This window comes from Euleptes europaea, chromosome 5 (genome assembly GCF_029931775.1).
Source record: "Euleptes europaea isolate rEulEur1 chromosome 5, rEulEur1.hap1, whole genome shotgun sequence".
Classification (NCBI taxonomy): Eukaryota; Metazoa; Chordata; class Lepidosauria; order Squamata; family Sphaerodactylidae; genus Euleptes; species Euleptes europaea.
The window spans coordinates 82,601,629-82,624,910 of NC_079316.1; the positions used below are offsets into that span (position 1 = coordinate 82,601,629).

At 44.8% G+C, this 23,282-nt stretch overlaps 1 protein-coding gene across 1 annotated transcript in view; it reads right to left on the reverse strand.

Annotated features, from left to right (window-relative positions):
- The window catches only part of KIF20B (kinesin family member 20B), a 52,730-nt gene extending 30,674 nt beyond the window's left edge, over positions 1-22,056 (reverse strand). The window contains exons 1-17 of the mRNA XM_056849617.1: positions 21,910-22,056; positions 20,591-20,677; positions 20,384-20,503; positions 18,652-18,790; positions 17,352-17,540; positions 16,045-16,095; positions 15,347-15,520; positions 13,010-13,121; positions 11,683-11,751; positions 11,432-11,578; positions 10,207-10,369; positions 8,362-8,679; positions 5,848-5,987; positions 4,229-4,382; positions 3,142-3,364; positions 1,002-1,063; positions 744-863 (exon numbers count right to left, since the gene is read on the reverse strand). Coding sequence (XP_056705595.1) covers positions 744-863; positions 1,002-1,063; positions 3,142-3,364; positions 4,229-4,382; positions 5,848-5,987; positions 8,362-8,679; positions 10,207-10,369; positions 11,432-11,578; positions 11,683-11,751; positions 13,010-13,121; positions 15,347-15,520; positions 16,045-16,095; positions 17,352-17,540; positions 18,652-18,790; positions 20,384-20,503; positions 20,591-20,677; positions 21,910-22,056 — 2,415 coding nt within the window. The remainder of the gene's footprint in view (positions 1-743; positions 864-1,001; positions 1,064-3,141; positions 3,365-4,228; positions 4,383-5,847; positions 5,988-8,361; positions 8,680-10,206; positions 10,370-11,431; positions 11,579-11,682; positions 11,752-13,009; positions 13,122-15,346; positions 15,521-16,044; positions 16,096-17,351; positions 17,541-18,651; positions 18,791-20,383; positions 20,504-20,590; positions 20,678-21,909) is intronic.
- Positions 22,057-23,282: the final 1,226 nt, after the last annotated feature.

Below are 23,282 nucleotides of genomic sequence, written 5' to 3' on the forward strand. Positions count from 1 at the left end.
CCAAATGTAAATATTACTTAAGAGTGGTGGTTTGGAGCAGTGGCCTCTAATCTGGAGAACCGGGTTTGATTCCCCACTTCTCCACATGAGCGGCGGACGCTAATCTGGTGAACCGGGTTGGTTTCCCCACTCCTACACATGAAGCCAGCTGGGTGACCTTGGGCTAGTCACCCTATCTCAGCCCCACCTACCTCACAGGGTGTCTGCTGTAAGCCGGTTTGATTCTTCCTTAAGTGGGAGAGAAAGTCAGCATACAAAAACCAACTCCTATTCTTAAGAGTGGTGGACTATAATCTGGAAAACCGGATTTGATTCCCCACTCCTCCACATGAAGCCAGCTGGGTGACCTTGGGCTAGTCACAGTTCTCTTAGAGCTCTCTCAGCCTCACCTGCCTCACAGGATATCTGTTGTGGGGAGGGGAAGGGAAGGTGATCGTAAGCCAGTTTGATTCTTAAGTGGGAGAGAAAGTTGGCATATAAAAACCAACTCTTCTTCCTTCATTCTCATCTCCATTTTAGCCTCAGAACAGCCCTGAGGTAGCTTAGGCTGAGAATGTGTAATTGGCCCAAAGTCACTGAGCAAGCTTCTATGGCAGAGTGGGGGTTCAAACTTGGCATTCCCAGATCCTAGTCAGATGCTTACCATTACTCCACACTGGCACAAATGTTGAGCACAGGGTCTGGTTTTTCGAGCTGCCATTACTGTTTCAGATTAAGAGATTTTTTAAAAATCAAAAACTTACAGAGTCATGTATGATAGTTTCCAGATGAACTATCAGATCTTTCATCTTGCTTATTTCACTATCCTTTTGCTCCACAATTTGCGTTAGCTCTTGTATTCGTGTATTTTGTAGAACCATTTTCTTCAAGAAAAGGAGAAAAATTTAATATGTGCCATGGTTATTCAAAAACTCACAATGTGAAAGAAGTGACACATTTTCCCAAGAGGAGCACAGTGTGTAGTAAACACTGGTGTTGAATCCTCATACATGCTCATTTACCTCAGTAGCCTCTTGAAGAACTTGAGCAGATTCACTCATCTTATTCTCTTGCATTTTCATCTCTGTAAGTTAAGTTGTACATATTAGCAGCCATTAAAGGAAGAATCGCTCAAGCCTGCTTAGCGTCACAGTAGACTCTGAACCAAAGCTGTGTTTGCTACTGTCATCGTTGCCTAGTCTACCTCAACCACAGTGCTAAAACTCTGCAACAAGAGACCGATAAGCTATCACAAAACAGAATAAGTTAACTCTGGACTTGTGTACGTTTTCTAGATAGACACAGGACCATGTGTCTTTCGAAAAGAAATGTATTGGAGTCAATGAGAAGCAATCCCTCTTCTTAGCAACAGGTCAAGACCTCTGCAAGATTCCCAGCAGACTGGAACTGCCCCATAGCGCTACGGACTGCTCATCCGGCTGCGAACTGAGTAGTAGGATCAGAGTCCACTGCTCTTAACCACACCACCATGCTGGCTGGATATGGACTGTTGAGGCTGCTAATGAACACACTGCCTTCAGGGCTTTTTCTTTGTATTAATGCTTATTTTTATTATGTTTATCTACACCTGGCCATGTCATCTCATTTCATACAATCATAGCGTTGGAAGGGGCCATACAGTTTATCTAGGCCAGGGATGGGGAACCTCAGGCCCGGGGGCCGTATGCGGCCCCCGAGGACATTTTTTGTGGCCCTCAGGAGCTCCGGGGCCCTGCCGCAGAGGTGCAGCATAGGGCAGCCCTCCCTGAGAGTGTTCCTGGGGCCACGGCTTGCAGGGGCACTGTGGCACCCTTTGGACCGCCTCTTGCCAACTGACGGCTGTTGGTCGGCGAGAGGAGGGGGAGGGACACTTCCCCCAAGGCTGCACCCTATAGCCGCAGCGTGCAGGAACACCGGGGCACACTGTAAGCCCCTCTTGCTGCCTGTCGGCTGTTGAGCAGTGAGAGGGAGGGGGGAAAGAGGCCCATGGCTACCGGTGGCAGAGCATGCACGCAGGAGCCGATCGGGCTTCAGGGGGCTTTTTGTGGACTCTGGGAGGGAGGGCATGGTGCCTGGGGCCAGGTCGCGGGGGCCAGCAGGTGTGTGTGTGTGTGTGGGGGGGGGGGGGGAAGGCTTTTCTCTCTCCCTCTTTTTCTGTCTCTTTGTCTCCCTCCGCCTTTTTCTTTCTCCCCCTCTTTCCATTTCTTTCTCCCTCTCTCCCTTTTCCTCTTTCTCTTTTTTCCTTTCTCCCTCCCTTGCCGATCGACCATGGGCTGCGCCCCCCTGACACCTCGTTTGCTCGGGCCCACCACTGGCTGCCCTTCCACCTGGGAGGGGGGAGGACTGGGGCACCCTCCAGGCCTTCTCTGCATGGCCTCCCCTGGGGTTGCCAACCTCCAGGTAGTGGCCAGAGACCTGGCAACCCTAGCCTCTCCACCCCCCCACCGGGAGATCTACACCTGGTATGGCCCCCGAATGATGTTATAAATGTGCAAATGGCCCTTGGCAGGAAAAAGGTTCCCCACCCCTGATCTAGGCCAACAACCTGCTCAATGCAGGATTTACTGGATAGTCCTCCACCCCCACCCCCCGGTTTATAGGACCTTTACTGGTCACTCTGTATTCTATGTTTAATTGGCATTGTTACGTCTGCTCATTTTGACCAGACATTAAACCTTCCACAACATGGTGTTTTACTGAGGGAGGGCTTGTTTCCCATCAATACTGCACAATGAAAGCTACTACAGAAGCTCTAGGAGCAGGCTATTAAAAAAATTGCAAAAGATCAGCTACTTAATTAAAAGCCCAGATAAGAAGAAATGTTTTGACCTGGGGCCTTAAAGAAAGTAGGGTAAGTTCCAGGTGAACATCAAGTTGGGGAGAGCGTATCAGAAGGGAGGTGACACCACTGAAAAGGCCCTGCTCTCTGGCCAACACCCGCCTCACCTCTGCAGGCAAGGGCACAGAAAGCAGGGCTTGTGAGGAGAATCTTAACTGACCCTTTTCTCAGCTTGTGAAAGACCCCTCAGTTTCAAAAGTACAGTGACAGAAGGAGCTAGCTCAAGAATCTAAAGTCCCCTTTGCCGTGTGTAACTGGCCATATAATTCTTTAGCTCCCAAAGTTTTGTCTATACCTGTTCTAAGCCTTCCCACCATACCTACCTTCAGTCCTGTCCAAGAGCTCCTTCTGGACTTTGGATAACTCAGCTGTGACATTAGACAGTTGCTTTTCCAGTCGCTCAATATTTTGCGGGGGGTCTTCCAAAGCATTAAGTACCCCAAACGCGGTTTTTGCCTGCTGTTTAATATCAGAGACATTATGTTGCAGTGATTCAAACAGGCAGAGAAAATCGGCAGAACTTCCCGGATCTCTAGCTGCATCTCCCTTTTTGCAAGACACACAAAAGAGGAAAGAGGAACAGACACAAAGTGGTCACAAAGAGCTATGGGAGAAGCCTCAGTTGTTACCAGAAAGTTCCCCCAATATCACACCAAGGCATCGCTGGAGCCTTCCTGCCATATTTATTAACATCTATAAGCAAAAAAAAAAAAAAAAAAAAGTGGAAGTGAAAGAGTGAAGAAAGGAGACTGTTAGTCCAACCAACCCAGCTCATCCATCCCAGTCAGTTTACCACAACGCAAGAGCAGATTCTTGTATTAAAGGGCTCTCTGTACTTGCATCATCTTGACATTTAACAACAGGTAAGCCTTCACCACCTGGTAAGAGATTAGTGTTTTTCCTTGGACAGGGGAAGAAGAATAAGAGTTGGCTTTTATATGCCGACTTTCTCTACCACTTAAGAATCAAACGGGCTTACGATCACCTTCCCTTTCCCTCCCTACAACAAACACCCTATGAGGTAGGTGGGGCTGAGAGAGCTGTGACTAGCCCAAGGTCACCCGGATGGCTTCAATTGGAGGAGTTGGGAAACGAATCCAGTTCACCAGATTAGCCTCCACCGCTCATGTGGGGGAGTGGGGAATCAAACCCGGTTCTCCAGATCAGAGTATACCGCTCCAAACCACCGCTCTTAACCACTACACCATGCTGGGAAAGCTACATGAAGTGCCGAAGTAAGAGATTACTTATCAGTCTAACACTATCAGCAGCACAATGGCAAGGCCTAAATTAGTTGGTACAACGCAACCCTTGTAAACAATCATATCAATCAACAGGTTCCCCAAGGAAGCACAGAAGCTGGCCTTTAGAAACACGCTTACAGAGGGTTAAGGATGGAAAAGAGTTTACCTGAAGTCCATCCTGCTCATCAGAGAGCGGCTCTTCCGTCACCCCTGCTCTAGCATTCCCCAGGGGCACACATTCCTTCACAAGGTCCTTATAAATCTGCATCCGTCCCTCCCAGTTGTCCTCGATCAGCTCTTGCTTACGGGCAGCCAGAGCCCTAAGTTTAACAAGAGAGAATTGTGTCATGACTTTCTCCTGGACGCATATAGCCATTTTCAAAGTCACAAGGAATTTGCCTTCATATGTAAGCAGAGTTGGGAAGGCCTCGAAAAAACCCAGAAAAAGGGAGGGAGGACTATTTTTTGTTGTTAGTTTTCAAGGATTTCTCTTCCATTTTTCTAATGGAAAAACTGAGAAATTTGGGGGGAAACACTGAAAAGCTATGAAATACAAATATAAAAGGCTCAGCAGATAGTTGCTTTGGGGTCAAATTATGTCATGTTACGCTAAGTTACATTATCTCGCCAAGTAAGATCATTTTGATTATGTAGTGCTTGCTGTACTTATTGTGCATTAATATCCATCTAGATAGATGTATTACATATTTTGTAATGACAAATGTACTAAGATGGCACAGGACACAGCCATTTGCACCTTTCTTGTGCTTCATTATCAGATATACTTGCCAAGTTACATGTAAAAAAATGAAGCGTTTATCATACATTTAGGCCATTTCCACACAGGTTATTTGCCCCAGATTCAATGGTGCTGGTAAGTGAAGATTTTTCTGATTCCCCACAGCATTGTGGTGCATTTGTGCACCCTCCCAGGGTTTCCCTAGCTTTTCTCCCATCTTTCCCAAACCTGCTTTACTGCAAAATTTTGGGAAGGAGCACAGCAAAGCCTGATGGCTGCAGTGTATGCAGGAAAGTTTGGATTTCCCCTGCCCCTGAAACAGCCAATTCCTTTCCCAGCCATCTGGGGGATTTCTAAAACTAGCACAGGGAGGGGCCGTGGCTCAGTGGTAGAGCATCTGCTTAGCATGCAGAAGGTCCCAGGTTCAATCCCCAGCATCTCCAATTAAGGGGACCAGGCAAGTAGGTGATGTGAAAGACCCCTGCCTGAAACCCTGGAGAGCCACTGCCAGCCTGAGGAGACAATACTGACTTTGAGGGACCAAGGGTCTGATTCAGTATAAGGCAGCTTCATGTGTGTTCATCTGAATATTATACCAATATATCATTGTAACAATATGTATAACAAGTTCTCTAAATTCCCAGCTTTCTCTTTTTTTTAAAAAAAAAAAAGTCAGCCTCTATCAGTATTTGTTGCAGGGATATATGTTGTTACTTTTCATAATGACTGGTGAAAGAGGCTTTAGTTTCCAGAAAGTGAGGAACAAAAGAACAGTAGCAACGTCTGAAAAGGCTCCAGAAAGTATGAGCTTAGTATTTCAGTTATTTACATTAGGTGATGACCAAAATTGTTACGCCAGTCCCCACTTGTACAACTTAAAATCAGTTTCAGGTATTTGTATTAAAAATATAATGGATGGACACAATGGATGGACCTTCATTCCCTTGGCCTTCGGTATGTAGTTCACCCTACAGCAGACTCCCAAGATTTGCATCTATACGGTCAGTAAACAAAGAAACACGCCAGAAACAGAACGGCAGCCTTACTTGTGGTTTCTTTCATTGTCAGCAAAATATCGAGCGCACTTCTGTGTGACTTCGTCACGGATTCTTAGCTCCATAAATAGCTTCTCCTTTCTTTCACTAATCAGTTTGTTTTTCAGATCCTCTATTATATTGAGAAGCCTCTAGAAGAATGAGCAAAATAAGTGGAGTCAGTGTGTGGAAAATATTTTCAGGTGTGCGGTACTGCAGCCCATTAGGTGCATTTAAGAACACTTCTGCAGGCAGCACCAAAACAGATGGCGCCTCATGTTTTTGTTTCTTGTGAATAAGATACCAATAAAGTAGGTAGTTTATACAATAAAACCCAGGAAGGCTTACCATATCTTGAGGAGATAGAGAAGAGTTGGTTTTTATATGCCGACTTTCTCTACCACTTAAGGAAGAATCTAACCAGCTTCCCTTCCTCTCCCCACAACAGACACCCTGTGAGGCAGGTGGGGCTGAGAGAGCTCTAAGAGAGCTGTGACTAGCCCAAGGTCACCCAGCTGGCTTCATGTGCAGGAGTGGGAAAACCAACCCGCTTCACCAGATTAGAGACCGTCACTCATGCGGAGGAGTGGGGAATCAAACCCGGTTCTCCAGATTACAGTCCACTGCTCCAAACTACCGCTCTTAACCACTACACCACGCTGGCATGGAACGAGTCACTAGAACAGGCGAATGAACCCTGTCTGTTACTGGTATTTTACAACATGTCAGATCTGCAAGATGTTTATCCGAAGCACTGCTGAACTTTTAAGAAATTCTGCACAAGGTCCTCATGTGACAGCAGTGCTCATGCACAGAAAAGACAGCATATAGCAAGTCTCAGCTTCTCCCTCACCTCAGTTTGTACTGGGAGTGTGTGTGTGTGTGTGTGACGGACAAGGGCTTAATCTGCAGCAAGCTCAAAGAAAACAAGAGTGGGCAAAGCCAAAAAGCAGACACTGAACTCTGAGGGAGAGAAAGGATTCGAAGTTTGGTAGCCAGCCTGAGAAGAGGCCGAGACAGATTCTGAGCTTGGTAGAGAGGCTGAGAAGCATAACTGTACTCTGTGGACCTAAGGGGTTCTGTAAAGCCTAAACTAGTAGAACACACAACCTGTGGAGTGACAGGAGTGAGACCTGGGCGAAATAGGGCCCATCCTCAGGTCACAAAGGGGAATTAGTCTCTGGGGCAGAGCTATTCTGGTTGCAGGGTGGTGTGGAGGATTACTGCCAACTGGTGTGGGGTAGTCAGTGAGAACTGGAAGAGGGATTTTTGGATATTTCCCCATACTTCTGGAAGTTCTCTGAGGAGAAAGGGTTTCAAAGACCCTTCACTCCTGTTAGCCAGGCTGGGAACAGAGTCTGACACTGAACCTGTGAAGAGTTCTGAGGGACAGAACTAAGCTTGAAAACTAAGAACTGAAGGAAGTTAACTTGAGAAACATCTAAGCTAAAGACAATCTGAGTAACCTCTGAACTAAGCTCTCTCTCTCTGAAGCAATCTTGTGTAAATACGTGACTTTTGAGTTTTCCCTCCAATTCTGCCTTTCCCTTAAAATCCAGCTTGCGAGTTCTGTTTAATAAAATTCCCTGTTCTGTTTGTTAAAGTTAAGAAGCCTCTTGTGTCAAATTTCTCTCTGAGGTAAATACAGGTGTGGGACTAGAGAAGAAAAATAATTGCCTCACAATACACTCAGGCTAACGCTTTCCCTCAGCATATTCTCTCAGCTGAGAGAGTGGGATATTAAAGAGGGTATAAAGAGCGGGTGCGTCACATGAGACAGACACCCACCATTCCCTGTAGGAGCCGGGCACAATGTGTGTGAGGGGGGGTTGTAGCTAGGGAGATAAAACAAATGCTTTGCGACCAAAGTCCCAGGATCGGTCCCTGACATCTCCAGTGGCAGCAGTTCTCACACAGGTGGCGATCAGGGTTTTCTCTGCCCAAAATGATGGAAAAGTCAGTACTGGGCAACCTTCAAACAAAAGACAGAGCTCCATATTGCTCTGCATATGGGTGCATTCTGACCATTATCAGTAACCCAGTTGTGATAAAAAATTTTAAAAGACACACACACACACACACACACACACACAAAATACTCTGCAATCACAACAGACTTAGGCTTCAGTTTAAGTTTCCTTAGACAGCAATTGGGGGGGAAAAACTCTAAATAGTTTTCCAATCTGAAGTAGTAGCGTATCACACGTTGCATTCATGTTTCACCCCCTTGCCTGTCAAGTTTCTATTTTCAGTATAGCCTGTGTCCTGCCTTGCTAACTTTGTAGCGTAATTCATGCTACATACAAACCTTCTCAATCTACTTCGAGCACGAGGAAGCAGGCTGCTACCCCACTAAACAGTGCAATTTTACGCAGAATTACTCCAACCTAATCTCATTAATTTCAGCGAGTTTGGGCTGGACTAACTCCGCATAGGATTGCACTGTTAACTAGTTAATTGTTAAAACGTTCTGCATTTCCAGCTCTAGAACCAACACAGCTCCTCCTCTGGCACAACAATATATACCAGATATTTTTCTTTCCCAATGATCACTTCATCATCATCTTCATCGGCTGCCTGGCTTGATGTCTCTTCCACTCCCTCGGACTCTGTCCCCTTGAGAATGTTATCCTCAGCACAGTGTATTTCATGCACCCCACTGCTGTCAGCAGCCAATTCTTCTTCGTCTTCAATCACATCTTCCAGAGTCCTCTCCCAAAGTACAGTTTCTCTTTTAAGAGGAACACACACATCGGCTTCAGCATCAGTTTTTAGCTCTTCTCTGATGGACGTCTGGTCATGTGTTTGTTCTTGGGGAGAATTTGAAGAGTCGAGGACGACAACCTGTTCAGTAAGGAAGTTAATATGCTATGTTAAAAGCCACAGTTGGAGAAGATCACAATGGGTAGCTGTGTCGGTCTGTCAATAGCGGTACTACAAAGAAACCAGCACTGATGGCCAAGCACATTAATATAACAATTGCCAAAAAATAGATTCTTATGATTGTACTATTTATAATTTCTATAAAAGAAGTGTTTCTATATATACAGGTGTCTCACAGTTTCAAACAGTGCACAATAATACCATGCCATTCATTTGAACAAGAGAAGCACACTCCTCGTGTTTGGAATAGGCATCTTGCCTAACAGCCACGCGAGGATTTCTTTCTGATTTTGATGAAACCTGCATTGGTGAAATGGGTAGGATCGCGGAAGCCCATTTCATGGAATCCAGTGCCATCTTTGGTGCACATAACTGACTACATGAATATATGAACGAATCCTGACTACGCTGCATGGAGTTCCATGAGCCAAAAAAAACCCGGGTAGTATGTAAACGCAATAGATAAAATACAAAATACGATTATGATTTTTTTACTATATTTTTCCCCTTAAAGCAATTTTTGGGGGTGAGGAGACAAAACACAACAGGGGTGTATTGGAGCTTTATTCCCCCCTTTACAGCAGCAAGGATCATCCTCCACAACAAAAATGGCAGAAGGTTCGGATTAGGCAAAAGAAAGGGCTTTATGGCATTTACCACAAAATGTGGCAACGGCTACTAGCATTAAACAAAGGGGTATCCTCCATGAGTCCATCACTAACTAAAAGAAACATTCATGTTCAAGAGGAGGATAACTGTCAAATACTGGGGTTTGGAGGCAAGCAAGGGATTGTTATCCCCACCATGTCCAATTTGCCAGTTACCAAAGGAATCTTGGCTGGCCACTGCTTGGAACGGAATGCTGGACTATATGAACCTTGGAGTTACCTAATAGTGTAGAGCAGGGGTGTCGAACTCCATTGTTACGATGGCTGGATAGGATATAAATGTTACTTGGTCGGGGCCGGCCATGCCTCGCCAGCCCAGATCGAGAGTGAGGGGGAGGGCTAGCTGCCTCATCTATGTTGCTGGACGGATAAGGGCTCTCAAGGGGCCAGATTTGGGCCCCGGGCCTTATGTGTGACATCCCTGGTGTAGAGGCTTAGGATGACATATTGCTATTCCCATTCTACTTTGACTTCTGATGTCGAACTAAAATAAAGCAACAGTTGGCCTCAAAAGCAATTTAAAAATTCAAACAGAATGGGCAACAAACTATCTGACTAGGCCATTAATACTTCAATACCCATATTAAAAATGTACGGTAATTCTGGATAAGTAAAAATATGAATTCTGCAGAATTTACTACAAAGTTAACATCAATCTGGTTCATAGTGCACATTCTTGTACTTGAAACACCAAACAAGGGCAATGGCAAGCCACCTGGGCAACAGCTATTTGCAAATCTCACACAGGCCAAATAAATAGGGTGTTTTGTGTGTTTTTTTGCCGCTAAGGACATCTGGCAATTTATCTGACTGCACTTACTTTTTGAGCAATTGCCGAAAACTTCAGCACATTAAGGGTCTCATCATACGCAGCGGTACTCGGGCTGACGTTGACTATCATGCATACTTTCCCTTTACCGTTGAAGAAGCCTTGGAAGAAGTGAGTTAGCTTACTTTCACGAAAGGGGATGTGCTGCTGCAACCTGGAATTGAACATCACAACGTCATCGCCATTGCAACTCACTTTAAAGGGCATCTCTTCAGGCAGATAAGGCATTAGTTTGTTTCAATTGGCACGACCCGCATTAAGAGCTCTGCGGCGATTTATACAATCCACAGCAGCAAGTTTGCAGCTGGCCTGTCACGTGCCTGCTGCGTAAACCTTGGAGGGCAGAACAGGAGTTTGCAGAGAGATGGGAGAATGCGACAGGGAGCTACTTGAGGACCCCCATGTGTCTGTGGACTCAGTTTCCCTTGGCCAGGCCACCCAAGCAATGTACATGCAGCCGATTTGCACTGCACGATGTGTGCATTGGTGCTCAAGTAATGGCACCCAAACAGATTTTTTATTGTAGGCTAGCTTGGTGTTCGGCATTAAAAAAAGAAACTGTTGTGTGTGTGTGTGTGCTTCATGATCAAGCAAACTTAAATGTAGTTGGGGAAGGGAGACGCCACATCCTGACGTTTACTAGGCAGACTGTGTTTATGGGATGGTTTGCCATTGCCTTCCCCAGTCAACTACACTTTACCCCCAGCAAGCTGGGTACTCATTTGTACTTATTAAACACATTGTCAGAGCAAACATTTTGCAGGACTATAATTCATACCTTTGACTAAAATTATCAACAAGATTAAAAAAACCTGGAAACTGCTAGGTAGATTTTTAAATCGGCCAAGCATCCCGTGACAGATGGATGGCAGAAGAATATGTTCAATTTAGTACTGTTTCATTGCAGAGGCACGTTGGACCTTTAAACATAAGCAGGGAAAAACTCTTTGGAAGCTTAAGGGATCATCTGAAAAGATACCTGCTGCCCTTTTACAGCATACCCTCACAATCTCTGCAAGTTATGAATGGGAGAGATACAGGCAGTGGATTAAGCAGCCTGTGGAGAAATAATACAATCTCAAACCATTATCAGTAGGACACACTAAAACTATGCCCACATCTTCCTTCTTCCATCCCACAAACAGCATTCTGCCCTTCGCAAGTGGCTAGACAGCCTTCTACCAAGGTCTCTGAGGTCCTCTCCTCTAGCACTTACTTAGACTGCTGACTGGTCTTGAGGGCATTGATGCATTTGCCCAGAATAAGCAACGACGCATTAATATTCCCACTCTCTTTCAGTCTCTCTCCTTCATTGTGGGTTCTGGTGCAGCGTTCTGAGCCAGCCAAGTCACACAGAAATAGCCTGAAGGTAGACAAAAGCCCCACAGAGCGCGGGAATTTTAAGCTGGCCTTTGTTAAGCTTCGAAGAAACAAGAACAAGACTTATCTCAACGCAAGATGACTTACTCACTGACTCGCACAACATGAGTTGCATTGGAATCTATTTTAAGCATTTTCACAGTGAATATGCTGTGGCTGAAAAGGGGAAAAAAGAACATAAAGCCAGGGTCAGAAACATTGAACTTTACTAAAAAAAACACATTGTTGCAGCCTAACATTGATTAAAGAATTAAAAATTCCAGTCTCAGGAAGCCTTGGCATATGTCATAGGCTATGCTCACCTTGGTTCTAACAAGCAGTGACTAAAAATCTATCGCAAAATACATATTCCCCCCTCCCCAATGCATCATCATCACCTTTATTAGGCATTTACATCAGCACACAATAAACAGAATTGCGAAAACGGTTAAAACAGGTTACATTAAAATGACATTACTTAGAAGTACGAACAAACTGCTCGTGAATCCTTTGTGCAAACAGGAGAAAACTAGCTACTTGTTGGGTCACAGAGCGGTTTCTAGCAGATAAAAGGTACATCACCGACTGCTGATCTGAGAGACTCTGATCACTGGGCAGCAGGGGTTTAATATAGGTATTCCTCGGCCTCATGTAAAGCTACCCTCCCCAATGCAAAGAACCCCATGGCGCAGAGAGGTAAGCTGCAGTACTGCAGCCCAAGCTCTGCTCACGCCCTGAGTTCGATCCCGACAGAAATCAGTTTCAGGTAGCCGGCTCAAGGTTGACTCAGCCATCCATCCTTCCGAGGTCGGTAAAATGAGCACCCAGCTTGCTGGGGGTTAAGTGTAGATAACTGGGGAAGGCATTGGCAAACCACCCTATAAACATAGTCTGCCTAGTAAAAGTTGGGATGTGACGTCACCCCACGGGTCAGTAATCACCCGGTGCTTGCACAGGGGACTATCTTTACCTTTAATAAGCTGACAATGAATTTTAGGCTTATTCTCTCCCCTGCTATAAAAGCAAGCTTTTTTGTAAATATTGAAGAACACACTGGGAAATTTAAGCAGTAACATCTGAAAGTTTCATATTATCAAAGGTCCTATACTGCTAACTCTAAGTAGATGTGAATAATAATTATTGTACTCTCAAGACACCCACCACCAAGTTCTAGGGCACTGGCTTTAACAAGTCTGACTTTGATAAATTCAGAGTAGAAACCAAACAATCCCTGAAACCAAATAATCCCTGTTACCATTGTCACTTTGTTTTGCTAAACAGAAGTCCAGTGGCACCGTAAAGACTAGTAACCTTTATCTCAGTATGAGCTTTCATGACTCACAGCTCACTCACTCCTGGGTATGTATTTTCTAGCAAGCCTATTCTACTATGAACCTCTCCTCCCACTTTCCCCCCCCCACCCCTCATTTCTTACCTCCTACTGGAGTTGGCGTTCAGTTTTGTAGAAGCAAAACTCTGATTCTTGAGGCCTAGCTTCACGAGTTTAAAGGCTTCTTTGGCATTTGAAACCTGAATCCACTGTAGATCTTGAGGAAACATTGAATGTCAATGAAGCATCAAATAGAAGTATCGCATACGCATAACAGAAAATGATGAGTCCGCAGAATAAGAAGGTACACTTGCAATTAAAGTGATGCTTTACACGCTGCCCGGGCTAAGTTATGGCAACATGTCACTAGTTCATAAACTCTCCCCCTCCAAACTTTTAGTTTGTTCATTCCCCACTCCCATGGCAGGCAGTTTGTGTGAATTAGTGTGATTGCCCTGGTCACATTATAATGTTAATGCACACAGGAGCACAAACCCAAACAATGCTTCATATCCCTGCTATATTCACGGTTTCAAGCGTGGACTGCTTCCCAAATGTAACATTCACATATTTGCAAAATGTATAGCCATCTCTTTTAAGAGCAGGTGGACTAAAAACCAAAATGTATTACAGAATAGCTTGGGTGAAGCAATACTGATGCTTCATCTCCTAGATGGCAGAAATGCTTTTGGCTTCATCTCCTAGATGGAAGAAATGCTTTTGGCTAACAGAATACATGACTGGCCCTTAATACCGCAGGTATCTTTATCCAGTTTAGAAGACACATGATAAAAACAAGAATCAAAGTTGCAGCTGATAGTAAAGGTAAGAATACAGACAGGGACAGTAGATATAGTTGTTTATCCTATTCTGAAAAAAGCAGTTTGGGGGAAGGAAGAGGGTAGAGACTAAATAATGTACAGGTTGAGTACCCCTTATCCGGACATTCACTATCCAGACTGATCTGAAAACCGGACCTTTTGAGCCGGCATGCAGGCATTACTCACAGGCCCCTCAGGAGTGCCACTGATGGTTCAGTGTACACAAAATTATTTAAAATATTGTTCAAAATTACATTCAGGCTATGTGTATAAAGCATATATAAAACATAAATGAATTTCATGTTTAGACTTGGGTCCCATCCCCAAGATATATCATTATGTATATGCAAGAATTCCCCAAAAAATAAAAAATATGGAAAGATCTGAAATACAGACCACTTCTGGCCCCAAGCAGTCTGGATAAGGGATACTGTCAAGGAAATGTGCTCCCCATAGTTTCTTGCTGCCTGGTTTCCTGGTTCAGGCTTTTGGCCTGTTTATTCTATGATATCAAACTGTGGGCAGTTGCAGCTGTGGGAACATTCTCACTTCTAAAGAGATAACCCAGCTGCAACACATTTTACAACATCCTTCCACCAAGGCAATAAACTGCTTTCAGTTAAGCCCTTATTCTGTCACAGGGAGGCCCAGATGAGATACCGGTATGTTACTGCTGGCATTTCTCACCTCCGGAACTCTGATGCTTGGTTTGGTCAAAGTTTTGACATATCATTAATCAACTGGTTATTAGAATCCTGGGGACCTCATTGGGCCTTGAGCTCACCCCATCGAGACCTCTGAGGATAAATATAGCCCACCCTGACCTATAGGGTGTGGTGGTCTGGGCATGCGGAGAGCATGTCCGACACCATCATCCAGCCATCTGATTCCTTGGGCAGGGATATGCCAAATGGAACTCTTGGAACACTTTTTGAATGCTGAACTGATGTACATCATCACTTTTGGAACGGGTAATGTTTTTGTAACTTGCTAAGCTTTGCCAAACTCTTGAACCTAAGAATCCTACTGTGAATTTAGCTGCTTAAAAGCTTTGTTATTTTGAATTGCTTGGGCTTCACAAATCCTTTTGAATTCTGTAACGAGCACAAACCTTTTGAATAAATCCATAAAATCCACTTTTAGTTGTGGTTTCTGACTTCACTGGCTTCAAGTCCTAAATCTAAGTGCCTTGTTGTTTGGGGTCAGCCTACCAAACCCAAACCCTTTGCTTTTGTAGTTTCCCCTTGCCGGGCTTCCTACCCTGCAAGGTGAACATTACGTGTTAATTTGGCACCAGCAAGCAGGGGCTGCCCTTATCTTCTGCCTGGGGCTAAACTGGTTGAATAAAGGCTGGTGGCAGACTACTGGCTTTGCTCAGGGGATTCCTGAGATCAGTGTTTTGTTTAAAAGTGTCTCTTTGGCCACCTTAAGAGAGAACGCAGGAGCGGAAGCTCCTGCGTTTTCCTCTACAGATACTCAACCTGTACTTCCTTTAGATCGCAAGGCTAAATTTCTTTTTTGAAGAGCGAATAAAGCCTGCTTTCCCCGTCCTTGGTAAAGCTCCCGTTTCCAGCCTCTGATTTAAGGACCACTAAGACCTTCAACAGAAAACGCTCATTACCTTTGACATACGAACAGCCTTTTATGTCCTGTGCGAGGCGCAGCATCTTTCTCCTCCTATCGTTGGTCATTGGGAGCAGCAAGTCATAAATGCATTCATTGTAAATTTCACAAAACGACACCCAGACAGAGAACGTGGCACCACTCTCCTCATCCCTGCTGGGTTGCTCCACTTCTGACAGCGTGGGGAGGAACCCATAAAAGAAGGTGAATTACATGGACATTTTATGGAAGCAAACCATTCCAGGCAATATCATGTGAAATACTGTTCTCGGCAGTGCCCCTTAGTTCTAAGATAATCTCCTTGCAACACTTCCCATATTATAAGATAACAAAAGCCATGCTGGATCAGACCGAGGCCCATCAAATCCAGCAGTCCATTCACACAGTGGCCAACCAGGTGCCTCTAGGAAGCCCACAAACAAAACGACTGCAGCAGCATTATCCTGCCTGTGTTTCACAGAACCTAATAGGCATGCTTCTCTGATACTGTAGAGAATAGGTATGCATTATGACTAGTATTCATTTTGACTAGTATCCATGGATATCTTCAATTAACATGGCCACTCCCCTCTTAAAGCCTTCCAAGTTGGCAGCCATCACTACATCCTGGGGCAGGGGTTTCCACAATTTAACTATGCAATTTAATTAGCATGTGTGAAATCTATGCACCCTGACCCCTTCAGATACAGAACTTACCTTCAGAATTATCAGCAGTTCTGTTATTTCGATTGGTGCCATTTTGATGATCTCCCTGACAATTAAGAAAGGAACAGAACCTGGGTAATTAAATATTCTACAGAGAGATGTAAAATATCATTTTTTATATTACACCATTAGATGTTTATGATGCGCTACTAGAAAATTACTATTAACATTGAAATTTGCTACCATTACTGCAGAAACTACCAAATGGTAACCACATTAGAATGCTTTAGCAAAAAATATGCGTCCTGTGCTATCTTGTAGAGCATATTAAGAAATACGTTGCTGTAGGCCAGAGAACATTTCATACATTTGACAAAGCTTCTCCTAGGTACCACTAAAAAAAGGAACATTCAGAAGCCAGCAAGAGAGTGAGTAATGCAAGATCTGTGACAGAGCATCCTGTCACCTTTCAGCAGCATCAACAACATGCATTCAGATTGCAATATCCTGCTTTTCTCCCCAGTGTGGTCTCAAAGTTGCTTATAATATCATTCTCCCCTCCTCCATTTTACAACACTGTGAAGGGGCTGAGGCTCAGTTTGTAGACCATCTGCTTAGCATGCAGAAGGAACATAAGAAAGGTCATGCTGGATCAGATCAAGGTCCATCAAGTCCAGCAGTCTGTTCACACAGTGGCCAACCAGGTTCTCTAGGAAGCCCACAAACATGACAATCGCAGCAAAATTGTCTGCCTGTGTTCCAAAGAACCTAATATGATAGGCATGCTCCTCTGGTACTGGAGAGAATAAACTGATATGTTAAAAGCCCGATATAGTCAGCCAGATCTAAAGTCTTACACCATAGTTGCCCTTTCCAGATTTAAAAAAAAAACCTTCATGTACTTTCCCATTTTTCATTTTGATAAGTAGTCACACCGTGATCCAAGTTGGTTTCTGAGCATGTATCCAACCAGGTTCTCCAGCACCAGAAAGCCGTCATCAATAGAAATATTTCTCATTTATGCCTCACATTTCCCCCTTAAGCTCATGGAAGCTTACAAGCATTATTTAAAGCATTTTTCACTGTAAGAGTTTCTTCTTAGCAAGGCAAAGGTACTTTGCAGAATGGAGCTGCCTTTTTAGTATACATGTAGGATTATTAAGTCTCATTACACTTCAGAGTGTTGTCTTTGGTCCTCAAAGCTAAAAAGAAAAGACTAGCTAAAAAGCAGTGAATGGCTGTTATTCTACTTTTGATTCCAATGAATTGGCTTAGTGTTCCGGCCTCTCTCTGATGGAATTTTGTCAATATTTTTGAGCTCATTTAGGCTGAGTGTTTAGTAAGTTCTGTAAGGTGACATACCTCTTTCACAAGACGGAGCAGCGAGTTCTTGAGAAGCATTTCTTCTCTCACTTCTTCTTCACCCAGCTTTCTATGTTCTTGGCATCGATGGGGCTTGAAGTCCATCTTGGAATACAATTTGCCTGGGATGTTTCTAAACAACATATCCAGCGCCCTTGGGAGAATGCCCATGCTATCTTCTGTGCCTACCATGTTCAACAGAAGATTTAACAGGACTTTGAATGTTCTTTTGGAGCCAAACAGTTATGGAAAGGCAAAAGATTCTCCATTCAAAATGCACCTGGAACTAAAACCATGCTTTTAATATGAATAGGTGGATTTAACTGACTGCATGATCAGGGTGAATTGCCATTTGTACTGGTAAGGAGCTAGCAAGTTGACAGAAAGCTCTGTGTTCCTGACTGATTGTCATACAAGACTTCTATTAGCCACATTACAAAGGCGACCCATTTGCTGTCATGGGGAACAGAATTAGCCCTTCCAACATGCATCGCAACAACGAAGGACACAAGGGCTGGCCCCAAGAAAGGCAGTCTCCTTCCCCAGCCAAAAAGAAACAGAGAGGATGGAACACATCTCTCACTCTCTCTCTCACACACACAGAGAACAAAGCCTACCAATGCCAACTGATTTCAGCCACATTTACATCATTACAACGTCTATGTGGTCCAGACCACTGTCACACTGCAAACATTGTTAAGAGATAACATTCTTAGACCAGTCAAAGCAATTAAGTTCCTTCCCATTTCAGCATCTTCCCTCTCCCACATCAGCACTGCCAGTCCCAGAAAGTAATGTTTTGACTGGTTGACCTGGGTCCTCTTTACAGGAGAATTACACATACACCCCGATTAGAAAAATAAATCTGTTCTAATCCTTTTCTGGAAGACCTCAATGGTTCTGAGGACCAAACTATTTACAATTTCATACAAAGCCTTTGCCCTTCAAGACCTAACAAAGTCACTTGCAGGAAACCTTTTGGACACTGTTAGGGCTTTTTTCCCAGTACTTGAGAAATTTCACATTATGTTAACTTAAGTAATTCTTATGGCGGATCGCCTAATGAGGTCATGCTTGAAACGCCACACTCCAATACATGGTCTTAGTTCCATTTCACTTGCAACGCTTACTCAGACGAGAAATAAAGTAACCAAAGGCATTAAAAAAGTTATACTCATCACAAACAAAAAAAATCTCCAGGTTTAAAGTGGTAGCTTGAATGACAAAAACAGCCACAGCAAATAAAGTACAAATCGAACTAGCATCTTCCAAGCAGTCACAAGGGTTCAGCTGTACCTTGATAAGTATATGTCTTCCCTGCATTTGTGACCCCGTAGGTGAACACCAGGCGACTGTGTCCCCTCAGGAAATCTTGCACCGGCTGCTTCACGGTGCCTTCAAAGAACTCCTCTTGAGTGGTTTCAGGGCCAAAAACCTAATAAATTGACAAGAGGATTTTATGGAATAGTTGTTTTTTTTTAATGGCTTAGAGCCCCATGGTGCAGAAAGGTAAGCTGCAGTACTGTATTCAAAGCTCTGCTCATGACCTGGGTTTGATCCCAACAGGAGCCAGGTTGACTCAGCCTTCCATCCTTCCAAGGTCAGTTAAATGAGTACCCAGCATGCCGGGGGTAAAGTATAAACGACTGGGGAAAACAATGGCAAAACTTCCCGTAAACATAGCCTGCCTGGCAAGCGTTGTGATGTGACGTCACTCCATAGAAGAGTTGGTTTTTATATGCCAACTTTCTCTACCTTTTAAGGAGAATCAAACCAGCTTACAATCGCCTTCCCTTCCTCTCCCCACAACAGGCACCTTGTGACGTAGGTGAGTCTGAGAGAGCTTGACAAGAACTGTGACTAACCCAAGGTCACCCAGCTGGCTTCATGTGTATGAGTGGGGAAACCAGACCGGTTCACCAGATTAGCATCCGCCGCTCATGTGGAGGAGTGGGGAAATCAAACCTAGTTCTCCAGATTAGAATACACCGCTCTTAACCAATACACCACAATGACCTGATGCTCGCACAGGGGATGACCTTTATCTTTATGGAGACTATGGGCTACCGTATTTTTCGCTCCATAAGACGCACTTTTTTCCTCCTCAAAAGTGAGGGAAAATGTCCGTGCGTCTTATGGAGCAAATTCTGGCTCAGCGCGTGCGCGTCGGGACGGCGCGAGCCAGCGTTCCCTGCCCCAACGGCCAGCTGGGGGGCAGGCGGGGCCGCACAGAGCGAACCGGCGCATGCGCCCAGCCAGCTCTGTGCGGCCCCACCCGCCTCCCAGCTGGCCGTCGGGGCAGGGAATGCCGGCTCGCGCCGTCCCGACGCACACGCACCCAGCCGGCTCTGTGTGCCCTGTCCGCCTCCCAGCTGGCCGTCGGGGCGGGGAACGCCGGCTCGCGCCGTCCAGACGCACACGCGCCCAGCCGGCTCTGTGCGCCCCGCCAGCTGGGAGGCGGGCAGGGCCGCACAGAGCCGGCTGGCCGCGTGCGCTGGCTCGCTCTGTGCGGCCCCGCCTGCCTCCCAGCTGGCCGTCGGGGCAGGGAACGCCAGCTCATGCCGTCCCGACGCACATGTGCCCAGCCGGCATTCGCTCCATAATCAAGTTTTTAGAGGAGGAAAACAAGATTTTTTCTTGTTTTCCTCCTCTAAAAACTAGGTGCGTCTTATGGAAAGGTGCGTCCTATGGAGCAAAAAATACGGTAATTGTTACTCCATTTAGAAAGCTATTTTAAAAATATTATTCTTATTCAAACTTCCCTTCAAGGAGGCTTACAGGGCTGCCCACCTTCCCACTTTATCCTCAGAGCAATCCTGTGAGGTATACCAGGCTGAGATATGATTGCCCAAATGTTACCTAGCAAGCTTAATGGTAGAGTGTACTCCTTGTCCTGGTTCAGCATTCTAATCACTGTAACACACTGACTCGGGTTCTCATGTCTTAAACTTTTCAGATTGCACATAAAACCAGCCAGAAATAGTTAAACTGTGCCCATATTGCATACACTGGCAATGCTCTTATTTACCTGCGAAAAAGTGAATTTCTGCACCATCTGTCCCAAGTTTTTTTCACTAAGCCGAAATACCATAGAGCTCTTGGGGGCTTTTAGTATAATGCTTGTCAAGTCAAGAACAGAAATACAGCCCTGTAAAAAGAAAATTGTGCTTTAACCCAGCAGATGGCATACCTTTAAATTTCATCAAACATTTAAAAGCAGTTTCATTAAACACACCTGAGACTCAGTCTCTTCTTTCAATTGCATAAGGGGCCTAATGCGAAGGCAAACATAAATACGTTCTCTGGATGCCAAACTCTCTCTCTAAAATACAAAAACAAACAAACAACCCTTTAGTAGTCAAGGTAAAAGAACGTTCTTTGCATGCCATGGTCCGACCACTGTCTTTAGTTTCAAAAAAGATCTTATTTTTCCAGCCAACCATTTCTTCCTCACACTTTACTTCTTAACAGTGCAGAGGCTGATAACCTTGTTCACCTGCCCAGTGATTCATACTATGGGCCATCCTAATGACAAGTCTGCAAATGCTATTTCTGAAAAGCATGACCGATGGAAATCTGTCAGCCGCATTTTTCATACTATCAGCCGCATTTTTCATACTATGAGTATCCACAATGGAATTACCATTTCTTTCTATCCATTGTTATTTTGCCCTTCCTCCAAAGTGCTCATGATGAGATTCCCTCCCCCTTTTGTCCTTACACAACTTTGTTCAGTTGAGAGAAGATGATCGGCCCAGATCAAACAGTGTGATTCACAGAGTGGGGACTGGAATCTACCATCGAATGTGGGGGGGCGGGGGGAGAAACAGCACTGGACAAAGGCCCCTCTCCTCCACCCCCCAAAGGTAGGAAGAAGAGTTGGTTTTTATATGCCAACTTTCTCTACCGCTAAAGAAGCAAACCGGCTTACAATCACTTTCCCTCCTCACAACACACCCTGTGAGGTAGGTGGGGCTGAGAGAGCTCTAAGAGAGCTGTGATTAGCCCAAGGTCACCCAGCTGGCTTCATGTGGAGTGGGGAAACCCAGTTCACCAGATTAGGGTTCGCTGCTCATGTGGAGGAGTGGGGAATCAAATCAGGTTCTCCAGATCAGAGTCCACTGCTCCAAACCACTGCTCTTAACCACTACACCATGCTGGCTAGGATAACTTTCCCAGGCAGCCCTGAGCAAGAGTTGCCTGGCCAAGCTGGGCTAGGCCTTCTTCCTCACACTCGCCTCTCTTTTTAAGCACTTGGGGGCACCCTGGTGGCCATAATGGCCAATCCACCCCTGTTTGAATCAGGGCTTCCCAGACACCAGTCAAACACTGATCACTGCATCACACTGGCTTTCTATCTCATAAGAACATAAGAAAAGCCATGCTGGATCAGACCGAGGTCCATCAAGTCCAGCAGTCTGATCACACAGTGGCCAACCAGGTGTCCCTAGGAAGCCCACAAACAAAAGGTTCATTTCAGTTTGTTAAGTCGATATAAACTGGAACTGTGAGATTTTAAAAACATGCAGAATAATGCAGCCCGAGTTATCTTACCTGGCTTATATCAGAGATGCAGGAAAAGTCTTCATAGAGACTTCTCTTAATGTCAGTAGCATCCAACCAGCCAATTCTTGGAGACACCTCAACCGACTTAACAAAGGATGGCCTGGAAATCACTGGCTTATTCAAATCTGCCTCCATCCTATTTTTAAACAGGGGAATACTTTGCTTGAATCCAATGCCCAATTGAAATACGGACTGAACCTAGTTGTTATGCGAACATTTGAGTCAGAGGCTATACTTGCAATGCAATATGTTTTTCATACTTACCATTTGCCCGCTTTAGAAGGGCAACCTCCTGGCAGTCTGACTCTCCCACCCACACTTGCGCCCAGACTCATGGGAGAAATGTGAGGAGCAGAAGCGATGTCATGCAACACATAGACATTACTTCCAAGCGAAAACACAGACACCATGTCAGCACATCAGATTATATTCTGGAGTTCCCTCTACGGAATTCCAGGGTGTTTTCCCACAGCAGGGGTTTTACCTGGATGTGAAATCAACATGTTGGGTGACATCATTCCTTGCCTGGCCTCTGAAGTGTCACATGAACACATCAACACATGAAGCTGCCTTATACTGAATCAGACCCTTGGTCCATCCAAGTCAGTACTGTCTACTCTGACTGGCAGTGGCTCTCCAGGGTCTCAGGCAGAGGTCTTTTACATCACCTACTTGCCTAGTCCCTTTAACTGGAGATGCCGGGGATGGGACCTGGCACTTCCTGCATGCCAAGCAGATGCTCTACCACTGAGCCACAGCCCCTCCCAAGGTGATTTGGGTTGCCAGGTGATAGCTTGGAAACCCAAATATCTTTAGTAATTTATTTTATTTATTTATACCCCACCTTTCTCCCTAATGGGGACCCAAAGTGGCTTACATCATTCACCTTGCTAGCCCATAGCAAGTAGATGTGGAAGCTTTAGAAGAGCAGTCAAACTTCCCACATTTTAAACCAAAGCTCACAAAGCAAACAAAGACCAGTGTTAAAATAAAACCTACTACTCTCTAATAGTCGTATATAACTCTGCAAAGTTTCAGATCCACCTTTCCACAATTCCACACTCAAAACACACAAAAAATGCTTTGAAATCAACTAAATCTGCAAGCATAAGAAGTAGATTACATCCACCTCCAAAATAACTGAAGGCAATTTCCCAAAAGTATACTTCACCTATAACTACATTATTGTAACTTTATCTTGTCAATCCAAAATTGGCTTTACTAAGGAGATTCTTTAAGGTGTGGAAATACATAAGCAGTACCACAGAATGACTTTTAAGGGCAACAGAATTGCAGTTACCTGATCAGATTCCCTAATTAATATGGTGAGCGTATGTTTAAGTACGCAAGGACAGGGTTAG